General features: G+C 42.5%; 1 protein-coding gene across 1 annotated transcript in view; it reads right to left on the bottom strand.

The window, feature by feature from the left end:
* The window catches only part of PRG4 (proteoglycan 4), a 36,333-nt gene that overhangs the window by 2,249 nt on the left and 15,842 nt on the right, over positions 1-18,242 (bottom strand). The window contains exons 6-9 of the mRNA XM_030572672.1: positions 12,550-15,642; positions 10,861-10,944; positions 7,973-8,112; positions 595-751 (exon numbers count right to left, since the gene is read on the bottom strand). Coding sequence (XP_030428532.1) covers positions 595-751; positions 7,973-8,112; positions 10,861-10,944; positions 12,550-15,642 — 3,474 coding nt within the window. The remainder of the gene's footprint in view (positions 1-594; positions 752-7,972; positions 8,113-10,860; positions 10,945-12,549; positions 15,643-18,242) is intronic.

Here is an 18,242-nt window from a genome sequence, read left to right as displayed (position 1 = left end):
ATGGTAGTAAGCACTATTTGAGTGAATGGGATCAATCCTCTTGAGAAGAAAAAGTGAAATTGTAGGGCACTAGCCTGATGCTGCAGGCTTTCTGCTTGCATAATTCCCATTCCTCAAGGGAGTGGAAGCAAGGAAAGGATTGCAGGATTCGGTTTATTTTACTTGCCTAGTTTTAATCTGAATAGCTCCTTTAAATGTTCCTGTATAGATGCTATATACCATTCAAATAAGATAAATCCAGTGCTTTTCAAGGAAAGGAACCATGACTGAGAAACAGTTCCATACATAGATATGTGGTGATTGGTCTATTTCAGGTCTTACCAGGCCTCATTAACTTGTGACTGGAATAGCATTCAAATGATGGTAAAACTCTTCCTCCTAACCCTATCCTGAAAAGTAAACTTCCATGATCACTTTGGCATTCAAAGGCTGTCTCTGAAGCCTCAGGTTAACTCAGGATCTTCTGGTGCGCTATGTACTGTTGTCATCACTTATCTGTTGCCAGACATGCAATCTTACTTGAAAATGGAGCAGAGTTTTATTCCCAAAAGAAATAAACTGAATACTTCTAACATTTGTAGACGTGAAACATACCTTTCTTGAAAAAATACACAGATTCTGGCCTTTCGTTGTGTTGTGCTACTGAAAGAACTGCTACTATTTTCCCACTTAGTCCTGCAAATCCTTTTGCAATTTGTTTGGGATATCCCACATCCTTCGCATCATTAGTGAAACGCCAGTATTGGGAACCCTGAGGATTTAAACAGAAACTTTTACTTAAGGAGAAAAAAATGTCCATTGCTGATAGGCTTCAGTGTAGACTACACAGATGATTATGAAATCCACATCCAATTTACTGTACATTGTAAAGCTGGCCAAAATAATTACTGGTATATCCATCAAAAATAAAAATTAATGTTGCTTATGTTTGAGAGATTACTCTGCAGGCTCCTTAAGCCGCCATTAGCGCACAAACCTTTTCACCGACCAACAGCCACTTTACTTTTGTGATAGAGTGAGTTCCCCCACCGCAGCTAAAGCTAAGTGCTGGGCTTTCTAGAGAGTTCATGTTTCACAGCTGCTATTTTATGCTCGAAATCACTCCCACCCAAACTACCAGACTAATCTGTTTGCATAGGCAGCGAGTTATATGGGCTCGAGGTGCCCAGGCTCCAGGAATATTCAGGGCCGGGTGACCTGCTTCAGCAATATTTGGAGCTGGGTCTCTCCCCCGGCCCTGCCTGGATCCAGCCCCGGCCCCCGCGGGTCTCCCCCCACCGCCCCGCCCCATCGCGTCCCTTCCTGGAGCGGGTCCCAGCCTGCGCCTTCCACCCCTCCCCCTGGGTCCCCCCTCTGCCGCGTCCCTGCCTGCTCGCAGATCGGCTCCCGGCAGAACTGCTATCTGCTGCCCCAGAGTCCTAGCGCCTGCCATCCGCTAATGGCAAGGCAGGCTGCCCTTACCCTGCTCTTCTGCCCTAGCCCTGAGCCTCTCCAATGCCCCAAACCCTCATCCTCAGCCCCAACCCTCATCCCCCTGAGCCTCTGCCCCAGCTCTGAGCCCCCCCGCATCATGAACCCCTCATCCTCAGCCCCAACCCTCATTCCCCTGCAGCCTGATCCTCTGCCCCAGCGTGCACCACCTCCCCCTTCCTACAACCCCCCAGCCAAGCCTGCACCCAAACTCCGTCCCAAAGCCTGCACCCCTCACCCCCTCCCACACACCCACCCCCTGCCCTAGCCCAGAGCCTGCACCCAGCACCCAAACTCCCTCCTAGAGCCTGCACCCCTCACCCCTTCCTACACCCCCACCACTAGCCCAGAGCCTGCCCCCAAACTCCATCCCAAAGCCTGCAGCCCTCACCCCCTCCTGCACACCCACTCCGTGCCCCAGCCCGGAGCCTGCACCCAGCACCCAAACTCCTTCCCAAAGCCTGCACCCCTCCTGCACCCTAATCCCCAGCCCAGGACCTGCACCCCAGACTTCTCCCCTGAAACCCCACCCAGAGCCTTAGGCAGGTGGAGATGGAGTTTGAGGGGGTGGAGTTGGGGGGCAGAGTTGGGGGGGCGGGTTCTGGGCACCACCAAAATTTCTACAAACTTGCCTCCCATGTCTGTTTGCAAGGTCTGCATATTTTAACCTGGCATGGTAGGCTGAAAACTGCTTCTAGACTCTTGGTAAATATTTATATTACAGTAATGTCTAAAGGCCCCAATCAAGATTAGAACCTTATTGTGCTGGGTATTGTACAACACAGAAAAAAGGACAATTGCCTCCCTGAAGGGGTTACATACGGGTGACATTAGCTAATTAAAATAATGCAAATCATTGCTGCTACCACTGTTACATAATTGCAACAAATCTTCTACAAAGTATGATGCGTGGCCAGAAAGGGTTAAGCATCCTGCAGGCTAACTAACCCAGAGTCAACCTGTAGAGACACGTTAGAAATTATAATTAGGGCCATTCTGTGGTAAATAGGCTAAAACTTTGAAAATCAAACCTATATTATTAGAAGTTAGGAGTGATACTAGTTGTATGTGTACACTCATAAATGTTAGCCATGTAAACAGACAGTTCCTGTCTGTCACTCTATAGCTAATGATTCAGAGATCAAAAGGGAATATTAACATTTAGATTAATCGTGGATACAATAATGTCATTTCTATATGTCTCTTTAAAGTTTGTGGTAAAGTGCTTAATGGATACATTATATTATGTTAATCCATGTAATTAATTACCGATGAGGTTTAGGAAACAGAAGGTTATCTCAAAAGCCTATTTTTCACCCAGGATTGTATGATCAAGTGGCTGCTAGGTCCCAATCCTTTTTATCTCAGCTGTGCTTGAAGCTTCATGCAGGGAAAGCTCAAGCCACAAGGCTGAGATCCCAGTCCTGACTGGACCACCCTGAATATAAATATTGGACTATAACCTATGAACTGATTCTGAAAGAACTCTTTGCAACTTAAAAAGCTCACCATCTTGGCTATGAATCTGAATCTTAAGAATTGTATTCATGTTTGTATGTATATTGATCTTCTAACCAATGCTCTTTTCTGTTTTAATACACTTTAGTTTAGTTAAGGATTGCCTGTAGGCATGTATTTGGGTAAGATCTGAAATATTCATTAACCTGGGAGGTAATGTGTCCAGTCTTTTGGGATTGTTAAAACTTTTTTATATGATGACTAAGATTTTCTGTAACCCTCATCATATTTGACTTGGGTGTTTGGGTGGAGGCCCAACACTGGGTTACTTCAAGGGAACTGTGCTGTTGGTTTCTGGGTAACCAGTGAGGTATTATAGAAGCTGTTTTGTGCAGGCTTGGTGAATCTAAGTATTGGAATGTCCACCAACTTTGGGAATTGTCTGCCCCATTCTTTGTAGTTCACCCTACTTGAGTGACCTCAGTTGGCTCCCCTGGGATGCTAATCACAACACTAAAGGCACAAACAGACGAAGGGATGGGGATATAATATAAAAGCATCTGAATACAGTGAAGAATTAGTATAGCTTTGTTAGGTATATATAATACAGATTTTCAGGGATGGGGGTGCAATTAAAAACTTGCAGGGATCCCAGACAGCTTGAGATGGAGGGGGAGAAGATAAGGTGAAATTAGCATTAAGGACTCTCCAAGGAGTTGAAAAATAAACAGTTACATTTTATTAAGTAGGAACTTTGTACAACTTATTTTTGCTCTCTTTCATACAGCATTGTGCCTTCCAGCAAAATAAGGAGAGAATGTAACAATGAATTCAGATTTTATGTTTAACTCAGTATTTTAAGTTACTCCACTTAAGGAAACAAATACCAATTGTTAGCACTGCTGTAATCATTAGAGTACTGGAACATGCAGTGCATTTCCAAAAGGGTGCTGGGGGCTGCCAACTGTACCAGATAAATTACTCTTATGATAAAACATGTGAGTTGGGGGAGGGAGAGGTGAGGGGTGGTTAATGGCATCAGTAACATTTTTCCTGCTCTACTATTTATGTCCCCCTCCAGGGCCGTCCAGAGGATTCCGGGGGCCTAGGGTCTTCGGCGGCAGGGGGCCCCCCGCCGCCGAATTACCGCCAAAGCAGGACCCACCACCGAAGTGCAGCTGGGTCTTCGGCGGTAATTCAGCGGCGCGGGTCTTCGGAGCACTTCGGCGGCGAGTCCCGGAATGGAAGGACCCCCCATGGCCGAATTACCGCCGAAGACCGGGCTGCGCTTTGGCCGCAGGTCCCACTTCGGCGGTAATTCGGCCGCGGGGGGCCCTTCTGGCCCGGAGCGGAAGGCCCCCCGCCAGCGAAGACTAGGAGTGGAAGAAGCTCCAGGGGCCCAGGACCCACGAGAGTTTTCTGGGGTCCCCGGAGCGAGTGAAGGACCCCGCTCCAGGGGCCACAAAAAACTCTCGTGGGGGTCCCTGCGGGGCCCAGGGCAAATTGGCCCTCTTGCCCCCCCCCCCCCGGGTGGCCCTGTCCCCCTCCCCTGACTGTTAATGGTGCAGGGAGCTGGAGACTGAAGCACAGCAGCTTCACTTGCATCAGAAGGTGACCTGAAAGAGTTTAAGACTGATTCATGGGCAGGTCACATTCCTTCCATTAGAGCTCTGGTCAAAATTGTGTGTGTGAGAAATTTTCCCTCCAAAAAGTTCAATCAAAACTGAAGCTTTTTAGCAGGACGCTTTGATACCCACAAATGTGGATTTTACTGGAGTAAATTTTTAAATAAGTCTTTATTTCAAATTGACATTTTGAAACAGTGAAAAATGTGTTTAGATTTCCATTTTGTTTTTTGGAATAATCTCCCCCCACTTACTCACACTAACATATTTCTTCCTTTTGCATTAGTCAAAAAAAAAGGCAGAGGAGGAATCTTGAAAATCCTTAAACTGAAAATGGGAACCCCAATTTGCTGATTACAAAAACAAAAACATTAAGTTAAAATGAAATAAAGCTTTTATTTTTTTTTGAAGTTTTCTGCTGGAAACTAACATTTTTACTAATAGGAGAGATTTCACTTTTCAAACCTGCCCGTCCTTTTCTCAGGCCCTAAGTCTGGACCCTTTAGAAAGCAGAAATATAACAAGAATTAGATAGGTATCTGCTCTCTCCTCCACTGATTTATTCCCAACTGTGGACCTCATGACTACAGACTCCCAGTCACAGAGGAGCCATTGCTAATCCCCCCCCACACACATATAAAACAATAAATAAATGCCAATTTTTGCAGAAATAAACTATTTAATTTGAATTATAAACAGTCTATATATAAAAGACTAGGAGAAAGGATGGAGAAAAATTCAAACTGAGAAATACAAATGTGTATATCAATAGAATCTTGTCAACCAGGGCCAGCTCTACCTTTTTTGCCACCCCAAGTGGCAGGGGGGGTGGGGGAGAAAGCTGCAGCAGTGCCGCCAAAGAAGAAGAAATGAAAAGCTGCCATTGAAGAAGGAATAAAGGAAAAAGCTGCTGCCGAACTGCCGCTGAAGAAGAAGAAATGAAAAAGCTGCCATCTAACTGCTGCAGAAGAAAAAAAAAAGGAAAAGCTGCCACTGAAGAAGGGAGGAGGAAAAAGTGTGAGTGCTGCCTCGAGAATGGACGGAGTGCCACCCCTTCAGATTTGCCACCCAGGCACCTGCTTCCTTAGCTGGTGCCTAGAGCCGGCCCTGCTGTCAACAATTGCCAAATTGTTAATGCAGGTTTCCAGAGCATGCACTAAGGCCTTGGACATCCAAGCCAGCGGTATGCAAAATTCAAGCTTTTCGATCAACAAAGTTTGTCAGTTTTAAAAATACAGCATTATTTTCACAAGAATGAACACACCTATGGAAATGCTTATCCTCTTGTGAGGTCTTTAATCCCTATGCTGAAATATTTGTCAGTTATTCAATTTCTCAAAACTATTGACTTGTCCTGTATAACAAGAGCAGTGTGATCTTAGAGCCTTTGTGTGATTTTGATATGAAAAAATGCCTGTTTAAAAAAGGCATTGTAGGGATCCATCTTTGAAATTTTATATTTGTATTTAATCTCCAGCTCAAATTTGCTCATTTGACAGGTAATGTTTTTCTTAACTGCCCGTCCTTTAACCTCATTCTAGGCTATAAAAGCCAAGTTGTGTTTGTGTGTTTTCCTGCTTGTTTATCACCAGTATAAAAAACTTTCGTTCAAATTACACCCTCGCGTACACCTGTGCAACCACAGTGCTTTCAAATTATGCCCTGTTAACACCTGTGCAACCATATCAGTCAAGTTACTGTGGCTTCACTGAAGGCTGCAGTTTGATCATATTTAACAGTTCTGTTGATTCACAAGCCAACTCGCTCTCTTAGCTTCATTGGCTCTGCAGTACCAGCAAGATTACAAAGTAGAAAGGCTTTGTCTACACTGGCAATTGAATGACAAAACTTTTGTCTTTCAGAGGTGTTAACCCCCACCCCCAAAGACAGAAGTTTTGCCAACGACAAGCGCTGGTGTCGAACAGCACTTTGTTGGCAGGAGCACTCTCCTGCCAACAGAACTAACCCTGCTTGTTGAGGGTGCAAGTTTATCGGCAGGAAAGGTGATAAACAGAGGCTATACTGCGTGACTTTTAGCAATACAGCTGTGTTGCTAAAAGCTGTGTAGTGTAGACATAGCCTTAGTTTTGTTACTGCAGTAAACAGAAGATTCTGAATACAAATGAGCCAATTTGTTGAGTAAGAAGCTTCTGTTCATAGTACAGTCAGCTTACTCTTTCTACTTGTTTTGTAGGAATTTCGCACCCTCCAGTGGGAATTGCATCAAAGTACTTTGACACTCCTTTCCTCTTAGGAGCAGTTTTAAAGTACCAAGACTGCACTTTACATAGCTGTGCTTGTTACACTGCAGATGGCTTAAAGAGCAGGCATGCCCCAGACATATCCATTGTTTGTTCGCCTATAACCAGTACTTAAAGTAGTCTGAAATCACACCCACCCCCCATCAATTAATTCTGCCCCCAACCCTCCCATCAATCCCGAGGTTCTTCACCACCAGCCCTCCCCAACTCCCAGGCCTTGGCCTGTAGCAGGATCCCTTCTTTCACCTTCCCAGGCTCAGTGTTGCTGAGGAGCCATCTTTCCCTTGCTCACTGGCAGGGCGGAGGTGCCCTGAGCTGCTGGGCTCTTTCTGGTTGCCTTCCTCTCCTACGACAGTTGGTGTGAGGGGATGGAGAGCTCTACCAGGCTGCTGTACTTCAGGAGGCAGGCAAGTGGAGAAAGCAGCCATTCAGAAAGGGTTTTTCCTCAGGTGGTACTAAAAATGTGCACACCTCAGCATCCTTCTTAGAAATTCTCTTTCCTGGCCCAGTGCACTTTAAGACTATACTGTGTAACCTACAAATCATAGAAAGAGCACTGCATTCTCTGCTGCAAAGAGGATTTTTGTCTTGTTATAGTATTTGGGTTCATTCTGCCTGTTGCAGGTTCTTACCTCAGACGTATAATGTAGCAATAGGAAAGGAAACCATGTTAAGGCATCAGTGTGAGCCTGAGTCTCACAGCTCCCACACAGCTGCAGCTTGTTAATTCTAGTCTATTGTTGCCATGGTTTTGGTAGTCAATTTTATTTCTATATAATGAGTTTTTGAGCACAGGAAAGGATCCAGCTTGACAACTCTGAGGACTGATATTTTCTGGCTATAGAATGCATACAATACAGGCCTCAGCAGCGAAAGCTGATGTGGGCTCACCAGCATCCTCTCTAACTGCCTTAGAAGGGTTAATTCAGTCTGCACATCCCTTCAGTCCTTGACCTTTTTCATGAGAATGCCAATAGGAATACTCATTAAGGCAAACTGAGCTACTGGACAGGTGTGTTGTCAGCTGAGCTCATGAACCTATTTATTTACTATTACCCTTTGCTATACAGCTCTTCATTGGTTTTTTTTTCATTTTAAGAGGCATCTGTGAAATTAAATCTTTTAAAACACTCAAAGTAAGCAAGATAACTTCCCTACCTTGAAGAAGAAGGTTTTGCCATCACAGTTGCATCTGGAAAAGACAGTGTCGATGGGGGATGGAATACCCCAACCCTCAGTGATTTTACGAGGGGACAGTGTTGGCTGCCTAGCTGAATCCAGCAGCCAGTAGTAATGACCTGTAAAATAAAAAATAGTTCTAGCCCTGAAAAATCTCACTGATGTGCACCATTTTGCCCCTACTTAAACTTTTAATTTTTTAAATAATAGTACAGACAATACCACATACAGAATTCTAAATAGTAGAAGCAAGGACCACAGAGCCATCCTCTTTGGCATAACATCCTCTCCAAGTGCTCAGTCCTGCAAGGCTGAGTGCCCAAGGTAACAGAGGTGGCTCAGCATCTAGCAGGATCAGACCCTCCATGTAATTGCAGTGCCTGGAGCCCAGAAGCATCTGCTGGAAAAGTAACATTCAGCAAGCTTGGGGGAGGAGGAGGACCCAGGAAATCTGTCTAACCGAAGTGGCCGAGGGCAGCAAAGTCTGTGCAATGCTGCTGGGACAGAAAAGAGGAGGAGGGCTTTGACTGACTTGACAAAACAGCCAACTACAACCTTAGAATATCTTTTCTGTGGCTAGGATCATCTAGCCCTATTCATGAAGCCTGCACAAACACACTGTTTGGGAAAAGGGCATAGATGGTGCAAAGCCCTTTGTTCCCAGAAAGAGAAACCATGCCATCCTGCAGCACCCAGTTTCACAGGGAGGCTTCATCCCAAGCTAGCTGTCCCCAAACAGCTGAAGTACAGAAGGCTTTGAGTGGGGAGAAGAGCCAGCCCTTCACTTCACCCCTCACACTCATCAAGCTACACATTACGATCAACAAGGAACTCTCAGATTCCACTATTCAGCAGGGGAGGCCTAATTCCCCACATCCCCTATTAGGCCTTGTCAAGGCAACTGGCTTTAAGCAACCAAGGTCCTGGTTCACTCCAGAAGGCGAACTATGCACTGAAATGAGATGATACCACAACATTGAGTACTGGCTATGCTACATGTAGTGTTACATATAAAAGGGATCGGGGTGAGTGAAGGCCTAGTCTGGAGCCAGTCAGGCTCATGTGAGGTCAATAGTTCAGGTTGGTGACACCAAGCACCCACGCAGTAGTACACAGAGGTTCACTCCAAGGGCTATGGGTAAACTCCTGGGCTGCTCTCACTTTTTATTATTGTGTTCTGTTTGTGGGACGCTGGTCACATTTAATTATTATAGGAGATATGATTACTTTGAGGGATAGAGTATCTGATTATTGCTGTAGAGCAGGGGTCAGCAACCTCTGGCATGTGGCCTGCCAGGGTAAGCACCCTGGCAGGCCAGCCAGTTTGTTTACCTGCCACGTCAGCAGGTTCGGCGGATTGCAGCTCCCACTGGCCATGGTTCTCCATCCCAGGCCAATGGGGGTGGTGGGAAGTGGCATGAGCGAGGGATAAACTGGCTGCGGCTTCCCACCACCCCCATTGGCCTGGGACGGCGAACTGCGGCCAACGGGAGCCGCGATCCGCCGAACCTGCTGACGCGGCAGGTAAACAAACTGGCCCGGCCCGCCAGGGTGCTTACCCTGGTGAGCTGCATGCCAGAGGTTGCCGACCCCTGCTGTAGAGTTATTTATTTGGATATTAATTGCCTTTGATTTCTAGGCCTTTTCTATCTCTGGCTCCTATCTATACACTTATTTTAACTCCACCTTTTTCTCTGTTAGTTTCTTAAAGTCATCTGGTCCTTGCTTCCGATAAAGTTTTAATAATTGTTAATGGGGCTCTATGTTCATGTATTCATCAAACACTAGGAGCAGGCAGAATTAAAAAATTAGAGAAGGGAACAGCAGTGGGAGTGGGGAAGTTATTAGTGGAGAATGGAAACTGGGATGGGTAAAGGTATGAATTGGTGTTCTGGGGTCCTGCAAAGAGAAATTTCCATTGCTTTTCTGTAGCCCATATCCTACTTAGCACAATAAAACTAACTTATGTGTAGTTGCCCCCAAAGTTATTCATCGTTATCCCAGCTCCCATTCAGTACAGTAATGCCTATGTGTGTTTGTTTATTTTGTCAAGCTGTTTATTTTTTACACTGATCCCAGAGCTGGTATTACAGGTAGTCTACAAACTCAAGCAGACATTCCTGTATCAGACCTTGTCTTACACTACAGAGGAAATTCGATCTAAGCTACACAATTTGAGTTTCACGAATAGCGTAACTCAAATCGACGTAGCTTAGATCTACTTATGCGATGTCAACGAGAGATCCTCTGCCATCAACTCCCCCTACGCTTCTCGATCTGGTGGAGTATAGGAGTCAACGGGAGAGTGATCTGTGGTCGATCGCTGCTTGTTGATCCCTCAGTAAGTGTAGACAAGCCCTCAGTTACATTTGGAAGGTTTACTTCATTAATAATTTTTTGAATGAAATCTTAGATTCTGGAGCATAAACATTGCAATAATTTAATAACAATGTGCCATATGCACCAAAATAAGTGTCTGGTAATTACATTATACTCTATACTCTGTAACACATACTCTAAAATGAATCTCTGGAAGTTGAACTTTTTGAGATTCAATCAATTGCTTGTAACACACAAAATGCATCACATGGCATTTTCATTATATTTTTACATTACACTCCTGGTAGTGATTTGGACAGAGCACCACTTACAAAAGCAAATACTTTGCCAAGTCCTCTGCCACAGTAATTGTGAGGCCCTGGAAGTACTATTGAGCTGTTGCCTCCTTTTGGCATCAGGAGGTGGGACTTAAATGGACAATAGCCCAAATATATATTACCTGATCATTAGGAAAGGCCAAAAAGTAAGTACTTAATTCAAACATAAGTGAAGGTATGAAAATGATAAAAATCCAGTCGACCACTCACCTCGGAATACAGCTAATGTTCCATTTGGTAAAGCAACTATTCCATCTGCTGGCTTTCTGTTACACAAATTCTTATCTTGTTCATCTGGTACAAAATAATTAGTGTATAGTTTTTTATTTAAATGAAGTTGAAGCTCAAAGAATAGCTCAAAATGCTGTAGGATTGTCAGGTAAGATAAACCTCTTGTTAATGGAATAGACTCTTAGTTTCATTATTTATTGGAGTGTGCATAGGGAAATCTATACTGTGTATTCATCAAATTATTACACTATGAAAAAAGCATAAAAGTAAAACTTTGAATAAGAATGCTGCAGACAAGCACCATTCCTTCCTAGTGTTTGAGACTATTCAGGAACCAGGGTTCTGATTCCTATATTTATGTTACAAATAATAGCTATTGTTCATTTGAGATGTTCTCCAAAGTTTTAACCTTGATATTTGTTACCAAAGAATATAAACTCTGATACGTTTATAGCAATCTATAGTTTTCTTTTGTTAATATTTTAAGTACCTGCATTTCAGAAAAAAAATTGGGTAGAATTTTAAGTATACCATAATAAATAACCAAATTAATTAGCTCTCATATAAAACTCATATTTAATTTTTATCCATTTCCTGCCTATTTAGTGGATTGCTCTTCTTTGTTTTAAATACTATCTTTTAAAACAATGCTTATTTGAAAAAGTCTAAAAGGGCTGAAATATTATGCATTGGGTAAATGGATTTAGGATAAAAACTGACTCAAATTGTTGTCCAAAAATCTCTTACAGAAATTTGAAAAAAGAATTTACCTCTTCTGTTTTGTTTTAATCAGTTTTTCACAGTTCTCTGTACTCTGGGTTTTAGCTGGGAAACAAAAAAACTGCAGGAAATTTTCAGTCCTTCATAGTATATCTGAGCTGTCTCAAACTAAGACAATATTTTTCTTGTCTCCTCTTTCATTCACATAGATAGAGCAGATATAGATTTAGGCTCAGATCCTCGAATGTATTTAGGCATCTGACTCCCATTGATTTCAACTTTCCATTGGCTTACATCTCATGCTTTCATTCACACCAATGAAAAGTGGATGTAAAACCAGATCAGAATTTTCCACTCACAAGTGTGAATGAAACAGACACCATGTAATGTTTCCTGTAGCTCTTTATTTCCTTAAGAATGAGTACAAATGTAGTTTAAGTTATGTAATCATAAAGGATGAGTGAAAACTCTACTCTAGTATTTAAACAATATTAGGTCTAGTGGTGCCTACTTGTAGCAACATATTCAGGAATATGTGAATTTGGAAAACTGTCAAAGGAAAATAATGGGGCTAATATTTAATTAAAATATAATGGATAGTGAGGGCAAGAACAATATTGCAGCTGGAAGGAGGCCTGAGCCTGGGATGTGTCTTGTTTTTTATTGTGGGTATCTGTGCAAAATGGCTGCCAAATTAGGTAACATGACTAATAGTTGAACTCTAGCCAATGACTTGCTGGAATACTTTCATGAGACTTGGAAATCTCCCTCTAGCCTTACTCCTTGACCCTGTTTTGATTCATATGTTCCTTGGTACTTACAGTCAATGTTACTAGTTATCTCTTCAGAAACATATGGTTCATGAAATGGAGACATGCTCTGGCTATCTGAGAAATATAGTTTGTTCATCCCTATAAATATAAATGTTACAACTGTAAAGAAATATACCTTTGTAAGTTGTGTTGATCTTATCCTGTAGTTTGGAGTGTGTGTGTATAGCGGGTCTTCTTTCAGGAGCTTTAGTTGATGAGTATGTTTTAGTGGGGAAATGTGTGACTTCTCTTCTTTCTTCAGTCCTTGTGGTTATGAATCCACTTGGCAAGGTGGAGGTATGATGCATATCCTTCTCAGCTGTAAAGGTTGAAGACACTATTGTATGTTTTACTGACGTATTCATGTTCATAGCTATTGGACTTTCCTCCGTAATTTCTTTATCTGAAACAAGATCGGTGCTGATATTAGTTGTAATGCCATGTGACGTTGTTTCTTGTTTTTGAGGGATAGCTGAATTAGATTTTGTTGCTGTCGATGTTATTTTCATAATGGTTTCCAACCTGTTGTTCTCATCATTGCCATTAGGATTAGGTGTACCTCTTAGTGGAACAATAGAAGTTGTGAATGAGATTGCTGGGTAGTCTATAGAGTTAACTTGTTTGGAAGAGGTAGGATTTTGATTGGGTCCCTCATAAGGAACAGGAGTTTCTTTAGGGTTTTCTGTGTTTCTATGGGGGAAATTACTGTCTGGAAGAGTCATTGGATTAATTGCAGTGGAGCTTGAATTATCTATATGTTCCTCCTGCTCAGGAGTAACTGGGTGGGTAGCTGGTTTCTGAACCAAAGGAGGACTGATGATGATCTTGGAAGTCTGTAATTTTTCAGTTGGAAACTGTATTGTGTTTTTCTGGGTGGTAGTATCTATATTTTCAGAGATGTCTTTGGTTTCAATAGCCTCCTTGGAAATGGAAGTTGCTGTAGATCTTTTAGTAACAGTAGATGTTTCTTTTGTGGTTTCAAAATGGACTTTTGTTTCAGGGAGGTCTTTAGGTTGAGAGGTAGAAAGGTTTATGGGTGGAGTAGCAGTAATTTGTATCACAGACTTAGTGTTTTTTTCAGGTTCAATGGTGGGTTTGGCAGTGGCTTTTACTGGGGGGATTTGAGTGACAGTGATACCAGGTTTATCTTCTGTTAGTGACACAGGTCTTTCCTGGGAGCCTCTAGCTGTAGTGGACACCTCTTCAGAGACAGTCAGTGTTTCTTTAGGTACAGTACTGGCAGTTGTGTCTATTTTACCTGTTGTAGTTGCCTGTTTATCATCAGAAGCTTTTTCTTCTTTATTCACTGTAGCTGTCTCTTTGGTAGCAGTTGTTGTCTCTCTTTTATTGGCAGTATAGGGGTCTTTAGTGACAGCATCTGTTTCTTTTTTATTTGCCATAGTTGTCTCTCTGGTAACAGTGGTTCTCTCTCTTTTATCAGCTATAGTTATTTCTTCATCAGCAGCAGTTATTTCTGTTGTATCACTTGTAGTTGTCTCTTGGAAAACAGTACTTATCTCTTTTTTTTCATTCATAGTTTTTTCTTTGGCTGCAGTAGTCATGCCCTTTGAGTCCTCTGTAGTTCTCTCTTTGATAACAGTGGTTAACTCTTTTTTCTCTTCAGTTGTTGTTTCTTTGGTAGTTGTAGTTTTCTGTCTGTTATCTACAGTCTTTTCTTTATCTGCACTTGTCAGTTCTATAGCCACAGTTGTTACTTCAGAAGCAGTAGGAGTCTGTTTAGTGGTAGTTTGTGTCTTTCTAGCTGCTGCTGTTGTGTCCAGTTTAGCTGTTGTCATTACAGATTTTTTAGCTGCAGTAGTTCTGGATGCAGTAGTTGTGGTTTTATCTATTGTGTCTTTTTCATCTGTTGTTATTATATTGACTGCAGCTATAGTAGTTATGTATTTTTTATCTGCTGTTTTGTCTTTTTCATCTATTGTCATTACAGTCTCTCTATCCATGGTAGTTGTGTCTTTTTTACCCGTGGTGGCTAGAGTATCTTTAGTTTCTGTAGTTGTGTCTGTTTGGGGTGCTCTTGTTACGGTTTCCCTAGCTGCTGCAGTTGTGGCTGTTGTAGCTGATGTTACAATCTCTCTATATGTAGTAGTTGTATCTTTTTTAGTTAAGTCTTTTTCATCTGGACTCCATATCATCTCTTCACCTACCGTAGTTGTGTCTTTTTTAGCTGCTGATGTTACAGTGTCTTTAGCTGCAGCAGTTGTGGCTGTTTTAGCTGTTGTTGTTACAGTCTCTCTCTCTGCAATAGTTGTGACTTTTCTGTCTGTTGTGGTTATTGTTTCTCTAGCTGTAGTAGTTGTTGTGTCTTTCTTTTCTGTTGTTGTTACAGTCTCTTTGCCCAGAGTAGTTAGGTCTCTTTCAACTGTTGTCATTACGGTATCTTTAGCTAGAGTAGTTGTGTCTTTTCTGCGTATTGTTTTATCTGTCATCGTGCCTTGCTTTTCTGTTGTTGTTAGAGTCTCTTTAGCTGCAGTAGTCACATCGTTTTTATCTTTTGTTGTCTTCTCTATGACTGTTGTGGGTGTGATTCTTTTACCTGTTGTCTTCTCTATGACTGTTGTGGGTGTGATTCTTTTACTTGTTGTCATTGCCATTTTAGCAGCACTAGTTCTGTCACTTTTAGCTGTTGTTGCTTTCCTAGCTGCTGTAGTCATTTCTGTTTTAGCTGCTGTTGTTATCTTCATAGCTACAGTAGTTGTGTCACTTTTAGCTGTTGGCTCTTCAGCTGTTTTTGTAGTGTATTTCTTAGATGTTGTTGTTGTTGTCTCTGTCACTACAGTAGTTTTATCTCTCTTAGCTGTGGTCATCCCTTTAGCTGTAGTAGTTGTGGCATTTTTCATAGATGTAGTACTTGTGTCTTTAGCTTTAGTGACATGAGCTGCACTAGTTAATGCTGAGATCTTAGCCATACTTGTAACAGTAGGTTGCATGTTAGTCTTCAGACTTAATGTCTTTGTAGTATTCATTTTGAAGGGCATAGTAACTTTATCTGGCGGAGAGGCAGGGGTCTGGCTAAAACTTTCTTCTGACAATGGAGCTGCTGTTGTACCTTTATTTCCTTGTCTTGAAATTTTTCTGTCAGGGCGCTTTGCAGTAGGAGCAGGCCTGGTACCTACATTGTCCAATCCACTGCCAGTCTCCTCAGAAATCTCTCTTATTTCATCAGTTGTAGAAGTCCTGGATGAAGTTCTTCTGTTTTTGGAGTCTTGCTCTACAAGAAGTGCATATCAAGTTAAAGTACCACTTTTTATTTTCACTTATTTATGCAGCATTCCAGCATTTGTTCTTTTGGATTTGACACAGTAACCACTCATGGGTTTTTTGTAAACACAGCTGGAAATAGTTGCAACTCTTGTGACTTGTACCAATACCTTTTTCATTATTTTTTTTTTCTGTAAAGTTGCACTGTTTTAACTTAAATCGGTTTAGAACCCTATGTGGTTGGTACAAAACTCTGTGGACATCTTAATTCAATTTAAACCTGGCTTTTATCTGTTTTTAAGAGATAAGGATTCGAGTTAAGCTAAATTGATAAAAGCCAGGTTTAAACTGTTAAGACTGTTCATGCAAGATTTTACATTGGTCTAACTTAATTGGTTTAAAATCACACCTTTAGTTAAGTAAGTGCACCTTTGAAAATAGAAAGGCCTAAGTTATTTTAATTATCACAGACTTATGCCATCTACATTTTTATGTCCTTATGAAACTATCCTATTACTGTGGCATGCGGTGATACACTATGTTGAGGCTCTTCCAATGTCAATAGGTTCTCTAACTGTAATAACAAACCATGTGAGGAAATGGGATGTCTCTCTAGGGTGGCCAACTTTCTAACAGCGCAAAACTGAACATTCTTGTCCTGCCCCTTCTCTGAGGCCTTGCCACTCTCACTCCATACCCCCTCCCTCCATCACTGGCTTTCCCCCACCCTCATTCACTTGCTCATTTTCACTAGGCAGGGGAAGGTCCCTTTTCAACCAGGCATTCTAGTGGAGACAGGTTAGATTTTTTTTTACCTTTTCTAGTTGTTAAATACACAAATGGTAAATGTACATGGTGCTGGGCTGGAAAAAGGATGTGTTCTAGAAAACCCCAGCTTCTGGCCTCACGGGGTTAATGACATATTATACCTGTAATATTAAAAATTAATAGAGTCCAAAGGAGCCTTATGTTTTACACGGCCAACCTTAGCACTGGGCCGAATGTGCTCTCATACAGGGCTCAGCAATTTTGAGAGCAACACTGTGTTGGCAATTGTATCCTGTGTCTGCAGCTCTATCCTGTGTATCTGCAGTCAACCCCAGCATGAGAGCCTGCTGTGGCCCTTCCAGGGGCATGACCTTCCTCAGTCAGGATAGCAAACACTCCATACCAGGGCCGGCTCTAACTTTTTTGCCTCCCAAGCAAAAAAAAAGAGCGCTGCCCCACTGTAACAACCCCCCCGTGAGCTCCGCACCACCCAAAGCCCCCTCTCCCCTGAGCGCCGCACATCCCGAAGCCCCGCCCCTTTAGCGCTGTGCCATTGAACCCCCCCCCCAGCGCAGTGCCGCCTGAAGCCCCCGCCCCTCCGAACGCCGCCCAGTGGAAAGAAAAACAAACAAACAAAAAATACCCTCCAGCGCTGCCCCGCCGGACCAAAAAACAAAAACAAAAAACCCGAGCGCCACCCCACCCCAAGGTGTCGCCCCAAGCATGTCTTTGGTTGGCTGGTGCCTGGAGCCAGTCCTGCTCCAAACGACTCCCACCTAACAAACCCACTCACATCCTTTTTCAGAAAAGAGATTTCAATGTGCCACACTGTCTAATCTCCCTCCTACCAAAGTTCAACATGGGTTACCTAAGCCTGCCTGGTGACTGACTTACTATGTAAGTTTTTTACAAAATTTTGGGTTGATTCTGGTTATATGTAGTTCTGGTGGGCTTTTTTGGCTTCAGCTACTTTATTATATATGAAGGAGATTGTTTTTCATTTTTAAAAAAGAGGATAGGGCTATTGGTTCACATTGAAGATCTGAAAAGGAAGAGATATTACATTAGCTAAAGGCGGACTTCTGCACGCTGCTTAGGATATTCCGATTCTTCTGTGGAAATATATTTATTTTGGTCTCTTTCTGTGAACTTTAAATGGTGACTCTGCTCTGAAAAGTGACCCTGTAGAAATGGCAACATGGGGTTCTATGTTTATTGTCCCTTAATAAATTCTGTATCAAATGTTCTCTGCTTACAAGTAAAATGTAGGTATGTTGTCTGCTTTCCAGACCTGAAAACTAAGCCTAGGCGCTGGCATTCAAGCTAGGTACATTGCCAGTAATAAAAGTTCAATCTGAACATGCATTGTTTTGTACTGTATTGCACAGTATATAAAAGCCATTCCCATAACTGACCTGCAGTCCCTTATGCCAATAGCAAATCTGCTCAGAAGGTGCTTCACCATATGCTACTGTTCATGTGTAAAGGGCCAGATTTTCAAAACTTATTCACCAAAACTGTATGTGTATCAGTTGAACCTGATGCACACACAAATATGGGACTCTACAGGTATGGTTCATTGATGCATTCATTAATGTGCTTCCAATACATTAACCTTTGAAAATCTTTGCCCCACATGTCCTCTCTAAGGTCCTGATCTGGCAACCTGTTCCAAATACCTGTACAGAACCCCATGGACCTCAGTGGAGCTCCATGTGGGTTTAATGGTCTGCTCTTGCAGAACATCTTGGAGAATCAATACTTAAAGAATTTAATCATATGTTAAATTAAAAAAATTAGCAAAGAGAAGAGTTTGTGGTAAACCCTTAAGAATCCCTTCAA

This window comes from Gopherus evgoodei, chromosome 8 (genome assembly GCF_007399415.2).
Source record: "Gopherus evgoodei ecotype Sinaloan lineage chromosome 8, rGopEvg1_v1.p, whole genome shotgun sequence".
Classification (NCBI taxonomy): Eukaryota; Metazoa; Chordata; order Testudines; family Testudinidae; genus Gopherus; species Gopherus evgoodei.
This window is presented reverse-complemented; position numbering and strand designations above follow the sequence as displayed.